The sequence below is a fragment of the Corvus moneduloides genome, chromosome 12 (assembly GCF_009650955.1).
Source record: "Corvus moneduloides isolate bCorMon1 chromosome 12, bCorMon1.pri, whole genome shotgun sequence".
Lineage (NCBI taxonomy): Eukaryota > Metazoa > Chordata > Aves > Passeriformes > Corvidae > Corvus > Corvus moneduloides.
Genome location: NC_045487.1, coordinates 123,778 through 141,237, shown reverse-complemented (window position 1 = coordinate 141,237; position 17,460 = coordinate 123,778). Strand labels below are relative to the sequence as shown.

Below are 17,460 nucleotides of genomic sequence, written 5' to 3'. Positions count from 1 at the left end.
AAGCTGCCTTTATATATGGAAAAGCTGCAGGAAAGTCCTCCCAGAGCCTTCTCTTCTCCAGGCTGATCAACCCCAACTCTCTCAGCCTGTCTCCATAGGAGAGATGTTCCAGCCACCTGACTGTTTCCATTGCTTCCCCTTGACCCACTCTAGGATAGGTGTCATGGTTTTGGAGCAGAAAGGGAAACTGGAAGATTGGTGTAGCTGTGTAGTAATGCTTGGAACAGTGCCGCTGTGGCAGTTAGTAGTGGGATACCACTTTTAGTCCCATAATATTGTTTTCTTACAAGTGTGGGGCTGGTCTTTCAGCTTGGTGAAGTCAAAGCAATTTTTTCTGTGGATGCTTACAGTTTCTCACCAATAAAAGACATCTTATGTCAAACTTCATGTCCCTGAAACAAAACTATTGTTGTAAATAAACAACTAAATGTTTCAGCTAAATTCAGCCAGATACGGACTTCAAGATAACACTTTAGATTTGGCAAGCTGAAGATCCTGCTGTCTGACTGACAAACAGTATTACAGCTTGAGTTAGTACTTAACTGTTTGCTCCTGATAAATGTTTGGAGTATGGTTTCCCTATTCAAGCTTGTTGTGTGATCACTCTGGCCTGCTTACTCCGCATAGCATCAGTTGGAACATCCAGCCGAGCACCCCAGGAAGGTGCCAGGAGCAGCTGGACCTCAGTGCCAACCTACTCTGAAGCAGCTCAAATTCCTTCATATGCTACCAGTATCTCTTTCAGTTAGAGTATTGTGGGCTTCAAATTCTCTGTAACCCCAACTCCAGAAGCTGAATGGTTGACCTTGAGTGTGTCCAGTATGGCTGCAATTGGCAGCAGTCTGACTCCAGTCCAGTCTGAGTAGTCTCAGTGCTTGTCACAAGGTCGGAGTAGCTGCAAATAGTTGCTTCTCCCTAAACAAGACCTGAACCACATTCATCATTCCTAGCAGTAGGACCACACTGGTTTTCAACATGCCAAGGATATTCAGAATTCCCAAACGCTGTTGTAATTAAGCTGGAGGAGAAAAGGAGGATGTGGGAAGTGTCCACTCCCTAGGTGGACTCTCTGAGGAGAAAAGGCAAATGGTGTCATTATCAACATTTTCCACTAAATGGCACCAGAGCACAGAGATAAGGGCCATGCTGAGCATACAGACCAGATTATGAAATGCAACATCATAACCTTAACCCAGCCTTTACAGCAGACAAGATGTTACATAATGCGACCTTGAGAACAAGTGCAACAAAATAGGGCAAACAAATCAACATTGTGACCAGCCACTGTTAAACGAATACAATAAATGCTTATGGCAAATTTGTTTTAACACGCTCTGGTCAGATCTGTCTCCGCCCTTTGTGTACCAGGTCTGCCGCCTGAAAGGACCCTTGTGGTTTAACCCCACCCATCTGCTCACTCACACACTGCTTCCCCCATGGGATGGGAAGGAGAATGGGAAAAAGGTGATATCTGTGGACTGAGAACATAAACTGTTTCATAAATTGAAATAAAGTAAAATAATAATAATTGTAATGAAAAGGGGAATAACAAAGAGAGAGGAATAAAACACAAGTGATACACAATACACTGCTCATCACACTGACTGGTGCGCTTCCCGTGGCAATGCTCAGCCCTCCTGTCGCAGTTCCCTCAGTTTGTATACTGGGCATGATGTTCTGTGCTGTGGAATATCCCTTTTGCTAGTTTGGATCAGCTGGCCCAGCCATGCTCCCTTGCAGTTTCTTGTGCATCTGCTTGCTAAAGAGAATGGGACACTGAAAAGTCCTTGACTTGGGTGAGCACTGCTGTGCACCAACCAAAACAGCAGTGTGTTAGCAACATTATTCTCACACAGAAGCCAGAATACAGCCCTGTACCATCTTCCAGGAAGAAAATTAATTCTATCCTAGGCAAAACCAGGACAGTCATCTTCAGGGAAAGAACTTCCTTCTGTAGCTGATTTTCCAGACCTTCCTTGAAAGTCCAGTAGAAGCCACTTATTTAATGGTTTCTGTGACTTTAGCTGACTCAATGAGAGTTTAAAATTGGTTTTCTGTTACATTTGAACGAAGGATATTTGGCAAGCATGTGGCTTTGCTAAGGTCTGTAACTACCTATAGATTAAAAAGACTGCATGGCAACCATTCTAACATTGTTCTGAGAGGCACCCAATGGTGCTGCTCAGCCGTTCCTGCGCTGACTGAGGATGTTTTGTCCTCTGCATGAGACATTTTTTAAAGTGCAATTTGTCTGCTTGTTCTTTACAACAACTGGTTATTTGTACTCACAGATTAGAATGAAGAATACATGGACAGTAAATGCTAATGTCCCCTTTTTCTTCAGAAAAGCCATGTCAAGTGGAACAGTTGGATCGCATCCTGCTCTCTGGAGTCTATAATGTACGCAAAGGAAAGACCCAGCTGCACAAGTGGGCAGAGCGCTCGGTCACTCTCTGTGGTACGTGCCTCATTGTGTCCTCGGTGAAGGACAGCCATGCAGGGAAGATGCACATCTTGCCTCTCGTTGGAGGGAAGGTAAGGCTTTTTTTGGTTAGCTGCCTGTAGCTTGGGAAGGAAGAAGAAATGGTAATGATGGGAATCATCCACAAGAGATTAATGCAGGCTTTTGTCACAGATTACTGCATTAATGTGCCCGACCCCTTTCTACTTGCTTTGCTTAGGTAGTAGTCTGAAGGCTAGTAAAATGAAGATACACTAGTTCAGCTTTCGCAGCAGTAGCCAATGTTGTGAATGGGCAGTCTGGAAATTACTACTTCTTGTATCCACTTCACCAGAAATGTGTTAAGCAGGATTTACTTCTGGGTTTTTCTCCAGTATCTTTGCAGCTGCATTTTCAGCAAAATGTAGTGTTACTGGTGGTCAGCAATACCTCACCCTAGACTTCAGGTCAATTGTAATTGCTGGCACTTAGGCAGTCTGTTGTTGTCAATTCTCCCTTTGCAGGTGGAAGAGATGAAACGTCGGCAGTACACCCTTGCTTTCACATCTGCTGGAGCACAAGCTCAAACATACCATATTTCCTTTGAAACGCTGGCAGAATGCCAGCGGTGGCACCGGCAAGCATCCACGGTGAGGCCATGGGGACAGTGTGGTTTGGATGGTGGGTGCAGGGGTATGCCACAGGAAGGGTTTTCTGATGCAGGCTTGGTCTGCAGTCAGAGGTGAAGCTAGGATGCAGGAGAAAGTACCCAGGACACTTTCCAGCTTTCTTTATTTCCTTCATGCTCTGGACTACAGAGATTTTTCTGTTAGCCGTCTCTTTTTCTCTACATGTGCAATGATGTTGAGCAGTCGCTCTGCTGTTTTAACCCCTGCTGCACCTATGAGACTAACTTAATCACAGGTCATTGAACAAACCACAGGGACTGGCTGACTTTACAGCCATAGAAACCTACAGATTGCATTTGTGCCCATACTTGAACCTACCTGAAGTATGAGCCGGACATTCACAGGGCTGCCCTGATAGATTTGAGTTACAGAGAGATCGTAGGTCAGCAAGGATATTATGAAATACAAAATGAGTTCAGGATAAAGCAGGTCATAAAATGTCAAATTAAGCACCAAGGACCTCAAAACAAAACATGCTTAACGAAGGAACATCTGAGATTTGCAAAGACTTTATGAAATGTTGCAAAACCATAATTTATGAAGCCTTTTTATAACAAGTTATGTTTCAAATTTTATACCCTGAACAAGCTAATAAAAGAAAGAAGTAGCTAAAAGTACAGAAGAAGCAGCTAGGCCAAGCAGAGGTTCTGTAAACCTCCAAGAACTGAACTGGAAAATCAACTGCTTCCTGTTGCTTCTTGCACCTTTGGAAGGCACTTGGAGATTATGCTTTCTCAATAGAGTTTCCTCAAAGATCCGTTTTGCTCTATTACATTGGTTCTCTTATAGCCTAGCCTTTAGGCAGTGTGCCCAGTGCACATGCAGAGCAGGACTTTGTGTGAGTCCTGGCTGGTATCCAGCTATGCATCCTTGTCAGGGATGTAGCAAATGGCATAGGCTTGTACTTCATGGACTCCCATTTCCTGCATGGACTCTACCTGGTGGGCACAAGGAGTTCTTTCATGTTCTTGCAGATTTTTTACTACTTGTGTTCTTTGGCCTTCCATTAGACTTCCAGAGAAAATTTGTTGCACAGCTGCAGCTTTTTCTCTTTCCTTTCAGATTGTGTCTATGCGATTTAGCATGGTTGATCTTTCATGCTACAGCCTTGAGGAAGTACCAGAGCACCTCTTCTACAGTCAAGATATCACCTACCTCAACTTACGCCACAACTTTATGAGAACAAGTGGAGCAGGGAGTCTTGACTCCCTTTGCAGGTCTGCAAAGAATTATTTTTCTTCTACATTTGGAGTCCTTGACATATGGATACAGGAATGAAGTATTGCCTGTTCTCTTGGGGATGGTAAAAATACTGATCTTAAGGAAGCTCTCACAAGTGAGGGGGTTGGAAGCAGATCTGGGCAGCACAGACAGGAATAAACTTCCAACAACTTATAATATTCATGAGCTCCCTTCCACAGATTCTGTGCTAACTCTGATTTGAGATAAGCCTTATGGGATGACATGCCGTTTGTATGGACAAGATGCAGTAGTAATATAAGGCTGCTTGCTAAGCAGAGAACATCTCGGGGTATAAAATAAAAGGCAAGGAAAAGCATAATGCTGCTATTGTGAATAAGTGTTTGCAGGAAGAAGTTCAGGTCTGAAAAACCCTGTTTTGGCAAGTTCTTAATGTGTATTTGGAATTGGCAGAGGGCCTGTGAGACTCCAGCTTTGCTTTGGAAACTTGTGATGATCTGCTTTTAAGAGAGTAGCAGTTGTGGGATGGTATGGAAGCATGATGTAGTCATCTTAGGTAAGTGAAGGAGTCTTACAAAAATGTATTTAAATTAATTCCCCAAAATAATAAAAATCTAGAGGGAGATTAGTCTGTTGATATGTATACCAGCCATGCTAAATAGAATTCAAGGATCTGTTCTATGAATTTTGAAAGCTGATAGGAAGCCTAAAGTAGTATTGTCCAATGGCTCTGTTTCAAACAAGTTGTGTCTTAAGAAAAATGTATTTGGAGAAACTTTGCAAAAATGCTTTTTTGTTATTAGTTTGGTTTGGTTTGTTGTTGTTGTGGTTTTGAGGTTTGGTTGCTTTTGTCATTTTGGTTTGTTGCGGGGTTTTTTGCAAGGCGGGGTGGGGCGGGGAAGGGTGCGGTTTTGTTTTCTTTGTCTCCAGGGGCCTATTACTGTGCTATTTCATTTTCCTTCCTAGACAGTAATGAAATGCCTGGTATCCATAAGAGTATACAGTGAAAAAAAATTGCTCACTTTTGGGAATTCTTTGCAGTTTTATTGGGAGCCAGAGTCTAGTCTGGTTTTCCAAACTTGTTTAAATGTTTTCTAATGGTGAATTGTTATAGATTCTGTTACTGGAGAAGCTGCTTAATTCAAGATTTTACTTTCTACTTGTCTCTTCAAATACATTGTATGATTTTGAAAAGGACATCAGAGCTTTATTTTCTAAAATGTAGTATCCTTGGTTCACAGGATCAGCAAAGGGGCTTGAAATTTCTTTTGACCTTGCATGTAGTCAACAAGAAATCTGGCATGTCAGAAACTGCACTCTTTTCCTGGCAGTGACTATGTCTGATGAAGCTGAAACCCTCAAACAAACAAAAGCCATAAAAGAAGCTCTCATTTCACACAATCTTGAATAAACAGGTAGCATTAGGTAGCCCACATAAGGCTGCTCATTGCCTTTTGAAAAGATTTTCTGTCTGAGGTTTTTAGGATGTTTCTAAGATTATAGCACCATAGGAAGACCCTTGCTTGCTTGCAGTAGGTGTTCTCAGTGCCTCAAGACTGTCAATTCCCAACAGCAGAATCTTTCACAATGGTCAGATCTCTTCCTCTGAGGAACTTTCAAGCTCTAGGAGTCTAATAAGCTATAACTATAATAATGGAGCAAAAATAATTAGCTAAAGGGAAAATGTTAAGCAAAGGTCGTTAAATAACCCTACCTGCTTTATTACATCTCCTAGCTTATTTTTTATGTATTGTATTGCCTTTTGAGTATCTCCCTTGTCTGAAAAACACTCTTGAGATCTGATCTTTTGTTGATATATGTGTGTGCATACACACGTGTACATCTGCATGTCTCTTGTCAGCATTCTAGCTAGTTGATACAGATTTGTGCTGAGTGCTTTGGTGGCAGAACGGGATGTGTTAAACTGGGAATGTTTCAGGGCAGCACCAGTTTGGGCTGCTAAACAGAGGATCGTCATCCCATGGAAGATTCACTGCTGTGTTTCCCTACCTCTTTGCTGTCTCAGTATGCCCTGTGAGAGCACAGACTGAAACCTGAGGAGCCACAACGATTTTGGGATCTTTATCCCCTATAATACCTGGTTCATATACAGCTTGAATTGCTTTTTCATTCCGTTCCTGCGTCACTACATGAGCTTACTGAGGCAAAGAAGAAGGAACAGAAGGAGAACTCAAAAGGCTTTTGAGTATTGTCCCCCCCACCGAATATGGAAGTCTGCTTGAGGAATCTCAGACCAAGCTGTGTCATGTACCAGCTTCCCTTCAGCTTTTGGAAACTTCAATGCCCCTCTTGTGCTTGCTTTGATATTTTTGCAGAGGGATGAATTCTAAACATTAGTTGTGCTGTTGCATTTAATGCTGTGTCTCTCAGAGCAGCTTCTCACCACACTGTTAGTGAGAGAGAAACACTTGGTGCTAAGAACAGGTGTAGCAAAAGCCATTGCAGAACTCCTGAGAAAGCAGTTTCATTAAAGTGTTTGCTGATTTCAAACCCTGAGAGCCGTGACCTGTCCTAAATCTCTTAAAGTTGAACCAGCTAATGAGATAGTTCAAATCTTCAGGTTCATCCTCATTGTTTCCTTCATTTTCAATACTGTGGTGGAGTTCTGTGTGCAAGTTTCTGATTATTGTATCATTGTTAGATCTTTGCATTATCCAATGTGTTCCTTTGAGGAAGGCTTTTACCAACACAGCATCTTTTTCTCTTTGGCTTTCAGTTGCAGTATAAGAGAGTCTGTGGCTGCAGCAAACAAAAATGCCTATGCCCTTATTTATATGATGGGGTGCTCAAAGCAAACAATCTGTGTTCAAGTTTCAGCTATGTTCCCGCTTTCCGAAGAACAACTGCCCCCCAAGGTTATAAAGCAAAATGGAGAAATATAATGCATAGTTCCTACACAGATCATTACGAGTATTTTGAATCCGAAAAAAGGTCACTATAAAGAAGAAAGCAACTCCAAAAACTTTCAGTCTTATATTTCAAGACATCTCAAGCTAGAAGTAATATTCTCCCTCAAGCTAATTAACCTTGGTTTTGTTACCTATATTAAAACATTTGCTTCAAAATAGGAGCTACTCACCAATGCCTGGGAAAAGTTGGGTAGGTGAGGCAGATGAATAACTGTGTGTTTCCAAGTAGTTCTCTGGTACATGAAATTTGCAATTATCTCATAGAACTGAGATATTAATTTCCCCACTGAATTAATTTCTGGTGGTTCCAGTTTGGGATGAGGAGGTTATTACTTGGGGAAAAATACTTTTGCTTCCTCTAGAAAGAGGCAGGAACTCTTGGAGGAGAACCCTCCTGTATGTTACCGCAGCTATGCTAAGTTCCTTCTCTCTCTTTGCACCTAGCATGGTGATTGAAGGAGCTAGAAATAGGTAAGCATTTCTCAAGCGCTGGTGGGACTGTAGTGACTGTGGGGCTGTCTGCACTTGGGGCAGTACCTGGGATGCAGTCTGCTGAGCAAGGAGCACTGTGGTTGTGTAATCTTGTTCAAGGACCTCTGGGTGCAGGTTTTGCGGTTTCTCAGCATGAAGCAAGTGGTTTCCTAGTTTTCCCTTTTACAGCTCAGCTTGGCTTTCTGTTGCACCCAGCTTGGAAAGGGGATTTCCCTCTTCTGTTTTATTCTCAGAACAGTCCCAGTGAATGTTTTCAGCTCCTCTTTTCCCAAGCGACTTAATTGTATACTACTATACTACTCTTACTGTAGTTAATTCTTTGAAGGTAAATTTTTTGAACTGAGCATTTTAGTCTCCTAAATCTTAGTAACAGTCACTAGGAAGAAGCCTGTCAAGTCAGGGTAGAAGATTCTTATCAGTTCCTGCAGTAAACCCATGGTATTTGATCACTTTCAGCATGACCACTGAGAAGAATATCAATGACTTAAAACCAAATTTATGCAGGAACTCCTGTAATGAGTTAGCTGACTGTATCACCAGTGTAAAAAGACTTAAGAATTCTTTATGACTGGTTCTGTATATTTTTGCTTTCAGACTATGTAGGTTTGTAAATTAACTAGTGTTCTTGCTAATAGGTTTTCTCAGTTGAAGAGTCTGAACTTGTCTCATAATAGACTGGGAGAGTTTCCTGTATCACTGTGTGAGATCTCTACTCTGACAGAGCTTAATATTTCCTGTAATGGACTTCATTACTTGCCAAGTCAGATTGGCAAACTGTTGAAGTGAGTATGCTCTTTACATCTGTGATCATAAACATCCTTGATGCCTCAGCTGAGTACTACTGATGTGCAGATACTGTTTCTGAAAGTGTGAGTTCTAGGGCAGCCTGTTTTGCCCATGAAGGCTGAATGATTAATTTGACTCCAGCAGAAGGTCAAGAACTAAGATGTGCAATCCCTTAATCGCTGCTATTAAAACATTGCAGCTGCTGGTGCAGAAAAGATGAGGAAACTTTATGCAGATGAAGCACTGAAGGCAATTGCATTGTTTCTCAAATAAGTCTGTGCATTTTTCTGCAGCTGCAGAGTTGTCTGATTTTCTGCATTTATTATTTGTATTTAATATTTTCAGTACTGATGCAATTTCTGTTGAAGTTTTAATTTATTATAGAAAACTTTTCTGTGGTGGCTTCTCACAGGGGTCTAGTGATTTTTGTCAGCACTGGTATGTTTGATTGTGTTCTACAGAATTGGCTGCTTTTTGTGTTAGAGGATTTTAACATGAAAATACTTGAGCAGTCCCCTCTTAAAACTTTGTCTTAAAGTGTTTGCTGGAGTAAAAGCCTTGTCCATTTTCTGCAGTAGCTACTCCAAGTGCCTAAGAGCTTAAGCTTAGATAAATTTAATTGCAAGACCATTACTATATTTGTATAGATAAACATCAGTATTGAACTGTTGGTTTATTGTAGCCTGCTTTTCCTCCAGCTTGTATCTTTAAAAAGGAATGTCTGCAGCCACACTGGGTGTGAGCAAGTAATTTCCAGAATGATCATTTAGCCATATGCAAACTGTGAGGAAAAAGCTGTATGTAGGCTTATGCTTTCTGGAGGTTTACAGCTTAGTTATGGGTCCAGTTATCTTGATGACTCTTTGAGCCCTTATTCATAAGAACTTTTTGTTGCCTCAGATTTCATTTCTACCACCACTAAACACAGAAAGGTCTCTGTTGGAACATAATCATAATAAGGGAATTGTATATTTGGGATCTGAGTCTCAAAAGCCATACAACCTTTGAAACAGTTCATCTTACAACAGAAAGCTACCTTATTATTTTCTGACTGTGTGTTGGAATGGAAAACTAGAGTGTAAAAATCTTCTACCAGTGCATCAGTGTGGTAGGAGGTGTGATTAAACTGTGCCATTTGTAGAAAACTAAGTAATTTAGTAAATATCTTTCATTTACAATGTAAGTACTGATTTGTATTTTGCTTGTGTTAACTTACAATCTTTGGCACAACTGGAAGTTTACCTCCAAAATAATTTAAGAGCTATTTGGTATTGCATATATGCAGTTCTAAGCCTATTACATATGTGATAAAAGCACTTCAGTAACTTTACATGTATAAGAATAAAATTAGCTGTTAGGTACCTTTAAAAATAACCACACTGAGACCAGCTAACTATAGAAGAAATTCACTGAAAATACTAAATGTGATGTTCACTACTCCTTGCAGAATTATTTTCTTTCTTTTTTCCACTGTTGCAGTCTCCAGACCTTCTGGCTTGATGGCAATTTCCTCACATCCTTACCAGAAGAGATGGGAAACCTGCAGCAGCTCAACTGTCTTGGGCTTTCCTTCAATAACTTCTGTGAACTGCCAGCAATTTGTGAGAAACTTGTCAACTTAGACAAACTTGCCCTGGCAGGGAACTTGCTAGAGACCCTGGACCTGACAGTGCTGAACCGTATGAGTCACATCAAAACTGTGGACCTCAGGTAAGGGATGAAACTTGCAGGTGTCTATAAAACAGATTGCTACTTTCCCTTTACAGAAGAGGAGCTGTGTAACTTCTAGTCCATTTTGCAATAAACTAGGTTCAGTTTTTTCTTACTGATTCTTTAGCTTTTATGGAGTTCTGTTTCTGAGGGTGTGCAGAATCCACTTGGAAAAGCAAGCTTAACTGAGCAATGCCTGATGCTGAATGTGACCCAGCCCTCTAGTTTCCTCTTGTGATTTTCTGTTACCTTGAGCTTTGGTAGCTGTTTGATCTCTCCTTCCCTTTTTTGCCTCCCTGCCCTAGAGATGTGATCCTGATTCTCCAGGCTGCCAACTGCAGAGCTCTCAGAAAGGGACAAAGAGCTTTTTGTGTGTGGCAAGGTAGTCTAGTATCTGTTCTCTCTGCATTAGCTTCCTGTGTCCATGCAAAGTAGCTGCCCCTTGGCCTGGCTTCTGTTTTCTTGACTGGATCCTTCTTCAAAATCTCTTAAGAATTTGGGAATCATTAAAATGGTTACATATAGCAGTGTAGACAAAGGAAATGTTTTTGTTTGTATTCGCTGCCTGAAATTCACCATTGCTCATCACACATTTCATTCACTGTGCTCACCTTTGGTGTTAGCCTTCACCAAAATTATTCCTTTCCTCTTCTTTCTTCTCTCTTCTTATTGATGTCCAGTGTTCGGTGTCCTATTTTCTGACTTTTTAACTCATCTCTGAGTATTTAGGCTGAACAACCTGAAGAGAGCAGCAGCTGACACTCTGGAGGGGAACAAATCTGTGGCTTACATGGATTTACGAGACAATCAGATGACAGATCTGGATCTGAGCTCCTTGGTCAGCCTGGAGCAGCTGCACTGCGAGCGGAATAAGCTGAGAGAGCTGACGCTGAGTGGCTTCTCCCTTCGGGCCCTGTATGCCAACAGCAACTGTATGTCCTTTGTCTTCTTCACCTGCCTTTTCCCTTTAAGCCCTGGGAGCAAAGGAAAGCAGCCTTTTGCCCTCTCTCATGCATTAAAAAAATACTTACGCTGATGTTATTGTGGTGAATCTGTATGTGATGGGTCCTCTGAGGTTAGCTCCTACGGATCACATATGCATTTGTGTACACAGGCTGTGTAACAGTGTGGAGGTTGTAGTGTTATGTCCAAGGAATTCATCTTCCATTGAGACCTGTTCGGGAGCCCACAAAGAAAAGTACAGTTCTCTCTTGTTCTGGTGCTCCACATGACAGATGGAGAAATGGGATAGTGAGACATTGTAGTGCCATATGGCAGATGTATGAAGTGTGAACTCTGTGGTGGGAAGGATCAATGAGGACCTTGAGTCTCTGTAAAGAAAGACAGTGAGTCTCATTTGATAGTTAAGCTGCTTCTCTGTGCTGTTTTCTCTCTGAAGCTCTGCAATCATACTTACTTGCTTTACTTCATCAGGTCTGACAGCTGTCAATATTTATCCGGTTCCTGGTCTACTGACATATCTAGAACTCTCTCAGTAAGTGATCATACACAACAGAATTTCAAGCAAGTATCTGGACACCTTTGCTTTTTTTCTGCAAAATTTTCTAGAGGTTTTAAGGGTTTAAAACAGTCGAGAACAATTAAGCACAATAGAACTTCAAAGCCCAGCACTAAGCAATGATGAAAGTGTCCCAGACCAGAAGCCCTTCTGAACCAGTATGACCTCTTCAGGTGACTTTGCTATCCTTCAGCTGTAGGCTGTGATCAGGAAAAAAAAAAGCCAAGCAGGGACCACTGAACTTACGGCAGCTTACTGAACTGAATGGGGGGGATCTGTGGAGCAAATATTTAGAGTAGCTGCCAGTGATCTCTGCTGTTGATTTCATTGCCTACGTCTGCCCTTGGAGCAGCATTATGAGACCTGTAAGATAGGATGCCCTGCCGAGTCATGAACCAGCTCAGTTTGCACTGCACAGCTAGCCGTGAGATAGAATCCACATGACTGACTTGGATGCTGCTCATTTTTTGCCTGTTGCTTTTGGTTTGGCTGTCACTAAAATCATGCAGCATTTAGAGTCTGTTCCATATGGAGTGCTGGCTTCTAGCTTTTCCCACTTGCTTTTCTCAGCAATCAACTACAGTGCGTCCCAGACTGGGCCTGTGAAGCAAAGAAACTGGAAGTTTTGGATGTGAGCTACAACCTCCTTTTGGAGCTTCCATCGAGGTCAGCAAACCTTTGTAAACAGAGCTGAGCTTTCTTCGAAAATGGGCTGTCTGGGAAGAGAGAAGCAGTGCTATTCCAGTTGCTTAATTCCTTGTTGTGTAGAGAGAGCTATAATCCACTTACTTTATCTATGCAGCATCAAAAATGCTTTGCATTCAGATGTTGGAAAGAACCCGTTTCTAGGTCCACCTTTTGAACAATAGGGGCTAGGTAGTTCCATCCTGTGCTTTTGGCTGCTACTGCAGCTATTTGCACCTGGCATAGAACATGCTGCTATGATTGGTATGTGTTTCCATACTGTCTGTGAACACAGGTCATATGTGAGACCCTAATACGTTTTGCATCGTCCCACGGAAATTTCATCTGTTACCTTTGATAGGGCGTTATCACAAAGGGACAATACAGCTGATCTCAAATGTAGCTTTCATAGTACACCATCAGCCAGCTCCTTTCTCCCCATTTCCCTTTCAGTCTCTGCAGAAATGCAGTAAATGAGAGCCAAGAACGAAATCAATTTTGCAGTTATTTATAATGACTTCTCACAAGTACCACATTCTCAGCCTAACAAGGGTGTTTGGTCGGGGTGTGATTGTGATGAATGACACAGTGTCTAGGGTAAGCTGTATTAAGATTGAACGGAGAAGTGGTTGACGGGGAAGAAATGCAGAACACGGGTTGGAGAAGTTGAAGCAAGAGGCATAGGAAGTGATCAGCAGTGACATTCCAGTGCTTGTCACAGAAAAACTATGTACGTCAAAAGCAAGAAAAGGATTTAACAAGGATGTGATAATGAGAAGTTAAAAGAGAATTTTAGCCATGCCAATGGATTAAAGGGCCCAAATTTTAAGTATGTTATGCAAAGAATCATTTACTGCCTCAGAAATAACACAGGAGTGCTAAGCAGATATTTAAAGCTCTAAATTTATGTTGGCACTGTGGAAGCACTTCTTTCTACCTACAAGTGAGAACAGGCATTTAAAGCCCTCATTTTTGACTTCTTTCTTAGTCTGCCTGAGAGAATGCTGGGCACATGCACACCAACTTGCATGACAAGATACCAATCAGCAGTAGCGTAGAGGGAAATGTAGATATATTCAGAGAGACTGAGTCATGTTACCCTGTGCGTTATTCTGCTTTGTCATTATTTACATCATGTAAATAATCAGTGTATTTTAATTTTTCCCTGCTGTACAGTCAGATTAAGTGGATTAAATACTACCTCTGTGGATGTCAAGAGGAGTGAACCAAGTTAAACAGAAAACCCTATGTCTTTCTAGGATCCTCAGAAGCTTGAGCCTTCGGAAGTTGATGGTGGGGCACAATCGTCTGCAGAGCCTTCCACCTCTTCTAGAACACATTCCTTTGGAAGTGCTGGACCTTCAGCACAACCTGTTGACTAAACTCCCAGAGACACTATTTGTCAAAGCTCTGAAGTGAGTCTCAGTAGCCAACACCTTTTGTCTGCATTATCCTTTGGAGTGTAAGGGCTGAAAGTGGCACCTGTGTGACTATCCTTGCAAGGTGCCATTTGCATAAGAGATAACGAGGTGTGCCCTTTATGAGGAGGTAATTCAGATGCTGTAAGGGAAGCCATCAAGCTGATTTGAAAGAATCGGTCCATGTTACTGTGTAATTACAGGAAAACAGAGGCTGCCTGAAGAGCATTGTCTTTAAAAGCAGTCATAATAAGTTCAGGTGCAAAGAAAAGAAGCCAGTCAGGTTCAGGTCGTTGCAGAACAACAAGAGAGACCCTTTACAAATGAACAGTCCTTCATAACTGTCTATTCAGACAGGAGTTAGCCCTTCTTTTAAAGAGTCTAAGTAAAGTTTTATGTTGTCTGCTTACACCAGTATTACCCACGGGCTTTTCGGTACTCACCGTTTACTGTAAAATGCTGTGTGCATCCACAGTGCATATAGCTAATAAGTCATTAGTAGACTCACAAATCTTAATGTGAGTAGGGATGTTACAGTATTGTCTGGCCTCCTGTCTAGTGCTGCTGTCCACACTGGCATTTGTATGGCTCCTTTTCCTTGTGTTAATGGAATGGTTTGGATGATGTGAAGTCTGATTTTTGCACTTGCTGTGGTTAGCCTCAGGTACCTGAATGCATCTGCAAACAGCCTGGAGTCCCTGCCCTCTGCATGTACGGGGGAGGAGAGTTTGAGCATGCTGCAGCTGCTATACTTGACCAATAACAACCTCACAGATCAATGCATCCCTGTCTTGGTGGGGCACCCAAACCTACGGATCCTGCATCTGGCAAGCAACAACCTGCAGACTTTCCCTGCAAGGTAAGTCAGTAAGGCTGTTGGGCAAGACAATGCCCCCTAGGAGGAAGCTGCCACCTTCCCATGATTGTACATGAGTCAAAGTCAGAGCGAGATGCTCTCCCTGTGGCTTGATGACAAAAGCCTGACATTTCCACACACAAAGCAAGGAGAAGCCTGTTGAGGGGGATTGGCACAGGGTACTGTTGGCTGTAGGTTTTCCTGTCCTCCTAGTTGTGGTGCCATCCAGAGGGGCTAAGGGATGTAATTAGTTGTGTTGCTTGTGTGTGGGGATGGGGTGGTATTTCTTTGCAACTTTAGCACTGATGGTGAAGGGTGTGTCTGTTGTACAAATCCAGGCCAGGCCTGGGGACCCTGCCTCTTACTAGAGCATCTCTTAGGACTTTTGGTCTCCTAGCAGTAAATCAGAAAAATAGCTCATAAAGGGCAGTGTCTATGGATACCTCATCTGCAGCTTCAGAAAGTGACACGTTCATGTCTGTAAGATACAGTATTTTTTTGTTTTCCTTTCAGCAAACTTAGTAAGCTGGAGCACTTGGAAGAGCTGAATCTGAGTGGCAACAAACTGAAAACAATTCCTACAACGGTTGCAAACTGCAAGCTACTTCATACACTTATTGCACACTCTAATGAAATCAGCATTTTTCCAGAGATCCTGCATTTGCCCCGTATTCAGGTATTTGCATGGAGAAGATAAAGAGATATTTGGGGAAGTTTGGGTTATAGAATGAGGAGTAACTGCTAGGAGAGAACTGGAGGTCCCAGCAAGGCCAAGTGCAGGGTGCTGTACCTGGGTCAGGGCTACACACCTGGTGTCAATCCAGGTTGGGGGATGAATGGTTGAGAGCAGCCCTGCTGAGATGGACTTGGGGATGCTGCTGGATGAGAGGGTGGACATGCTCTGGCTATGTGCTCTGGCACCCAGAAGCCCCCCACATCCTGGGCTCATCCCCAACAGCATGGACAGCAGGTAAGGAGGGGATTCCGGCTCCCTGCCCTGCTCAGGTGAGATCCCACCTGCAGGGCTGCATCCAGCTTGGGTCCTAGCACAAGAAGGACTTAGACCTGTTGGAGTGGATCCAGAGGAGTTCATGAAGATGATCAGAGGGCTGGAGCACCTCTGCTGTGGCGATGGACTGAGTGGTTTGGGGTTGTTCAGCTTGGAGAAGAAAAGGGTCTGGAGTGACCTTATTGCAGCCTTCCAGTATCTAAACTGGCTAAAAGAGAACATGAGAGGGACTTTGGACAAAGGTGTGGAGTGACAGCACAAGGGAGAATGGCTTTAAAGTGAAAGAGAGTAGGTGTAGGTTGGATATTAGGAAGAAACTCTTCCCTGTGAGTATGGTGAGGCACTGGTACAAGTTGCCCAGAGAAGCTGTGGCTGCCCCATCCCTGGAAGTTTCAAGGCCAGGTGTGACAGGTCTTGGAGCAGCCTCTTGTAGTGGAAGGTGTCCCTGCCCATGGCAGAGGTGTTGAACAAAATTAGCTCTAAGGTCCCTTCCAGCACAGGCCATTCTGTGGTTCTATGACCTTGCTTGATTAACCCCAGAAGAAGCCACAGAATATGCATTCTAGATCTCTCACCTGTCTGAGTTGATCAAAGATCATCTCTCATTCACCTTTACTCCCTGCCTCTGACATTTCTGGTTTCTTGCATTTGAGACAGTGGGCAGTGTTATATTGCTAGGCAGTTTTGCCTATAGAGGCCTTCTTTTATCTTTGGTGTGACCTAGTCTTTCAGTATTGGAGTCCTGGCTATTGCAGGTTGCTTACAAACCATTCTTCTTCTGACCAGTCAGATCCATTTTCATGACGTGTGTGTGAGATACAATAAGTAGCAGGGTTGTATGATGTTTGTAAGGAGCACTGGAGTAACTGATGACTTGACACAACAAAAGAGTATTTTCTTTGTCGTGCTGTTTGTTGCTACTGCAGTTTGTGGATTTGAGCTGCAATGAGTTAACTGAAATCCTGATCCCTGAGGCACTGCCAGGTTCCTTGCAAGAGCTGGATCTGAGTGGAAACACAAACTTGGTGCTAGAACACAAGACACTGGATATCTTCAGGTGAGCCATTGACATGTCAACCCAGTAGTGACCTGCACAGGGAAGGGTAACCCTTGCCAGGAGAGGAAATGGCATAAGAAAGTAAAAGCACTTTATCACTGCATAGTGGTATAATGTTCCCTGCCTGAGGCAGCTGAGACTTCCTGTCTTTGGGAAGGGAAAAGTCGGGGTCCAAAACATCAAAGCAAGTAATTTTTCAGGCGGTATGAGGTTTTCCCAGGTGTCTTTGGCATGAGCAGCCAGACATCTCCAGAAGACCTAGCCCTTAAACCCCTCTCCTTGATGCAGTTCTTTCTACAGACTGCTGTCTAAAACTCAAGCCAGTCTAGATCGTATGGCCTGTTCAGCAGGTTCTAGAAAAGCGTAACTTCTGTTCTCTCTGTAGTCACATTACCACACTGAAGATTGATGCTAAGCCCTCCCTCACGGCAGACTCCGCACTCACTTCTACCTTCTGGAATCATGGAGTAGCTGAGATGGCAGGCCAAAGAAATAAGTGAGTATTGTGGTCTGCTAAACACTGACATTGTCTTCTCAGGATGTTGGGCAGAGTGCGCTGCTGAGCACCCAAGGAGACCTATTTTGCCCAAGAGCTCATCCATCCCTTTGTCTCTCCAGGTCTCTTACTAAGTCTTGGTAACTCAAGTCTCCACATTACCTTTTGCCTCAA

The 17,460-nt window shown here is 42.8% G+C and overlaps 1 protein-coding gene across 2 annotated transcripts in view; it reads left to right on the top strand.

The window, feature by feature from the left end:
• Positions 1-17,460, top strand: part of PHLPP2 (PH domain and leucine rich repeat protein phosphatase 2) — a 34,451-nt gene that overhangs the window by 9,332 nt on the left and 7,659 nt on the right. For both annotated transcript variants that reach the window (XM_032121508.1, XM_032121509.1), the window contains exons 4-16: positions 2,345-2,535; positions 2,965-3,090; positions 4,192-4,346; positions 8,387-8,533; positions 10,017-10,247; positions 10,977-11,179; positions 11,682-11,742; positions 12,337-12,432; positions 13,710-13,865; positions 14,527-14,727; positions 15,238-15,400; positions 16,660-16,790; positions 17,176-17,286. In XM_032121508.1, coding sequence (XP_031977399.1) covers positions 2,345-2,535; positions 2,965-3,090; positions 4,192-4,346; positions 8,387-8,533; positions 10,017-10,247; positions 10,977-11,179; positions 11,682-11,742; positions 12,337-12,432; positions 13,710-13,865; positions 14,527-14,727; positions 15,238-15,400; positions 16,660-16,790; positions 17,176-17,286 — 1,972 coding nt within the window. The remainder of the gene's footprint in view (positions 1-2,344; positions 2,536-2,964; positions 3,091-4,191; positions 4,347-8,386; positions 8,534-10,016; positions 10,248-10,976; positions 11,180-11,681; positions 11,743-12,336; positions 12,433-13,709; positions 13,866-14,526; positions 14,728-15,237; positions 15,401-16,659; positions 16,791-17,175; positions 17,287-17,460) is intronic.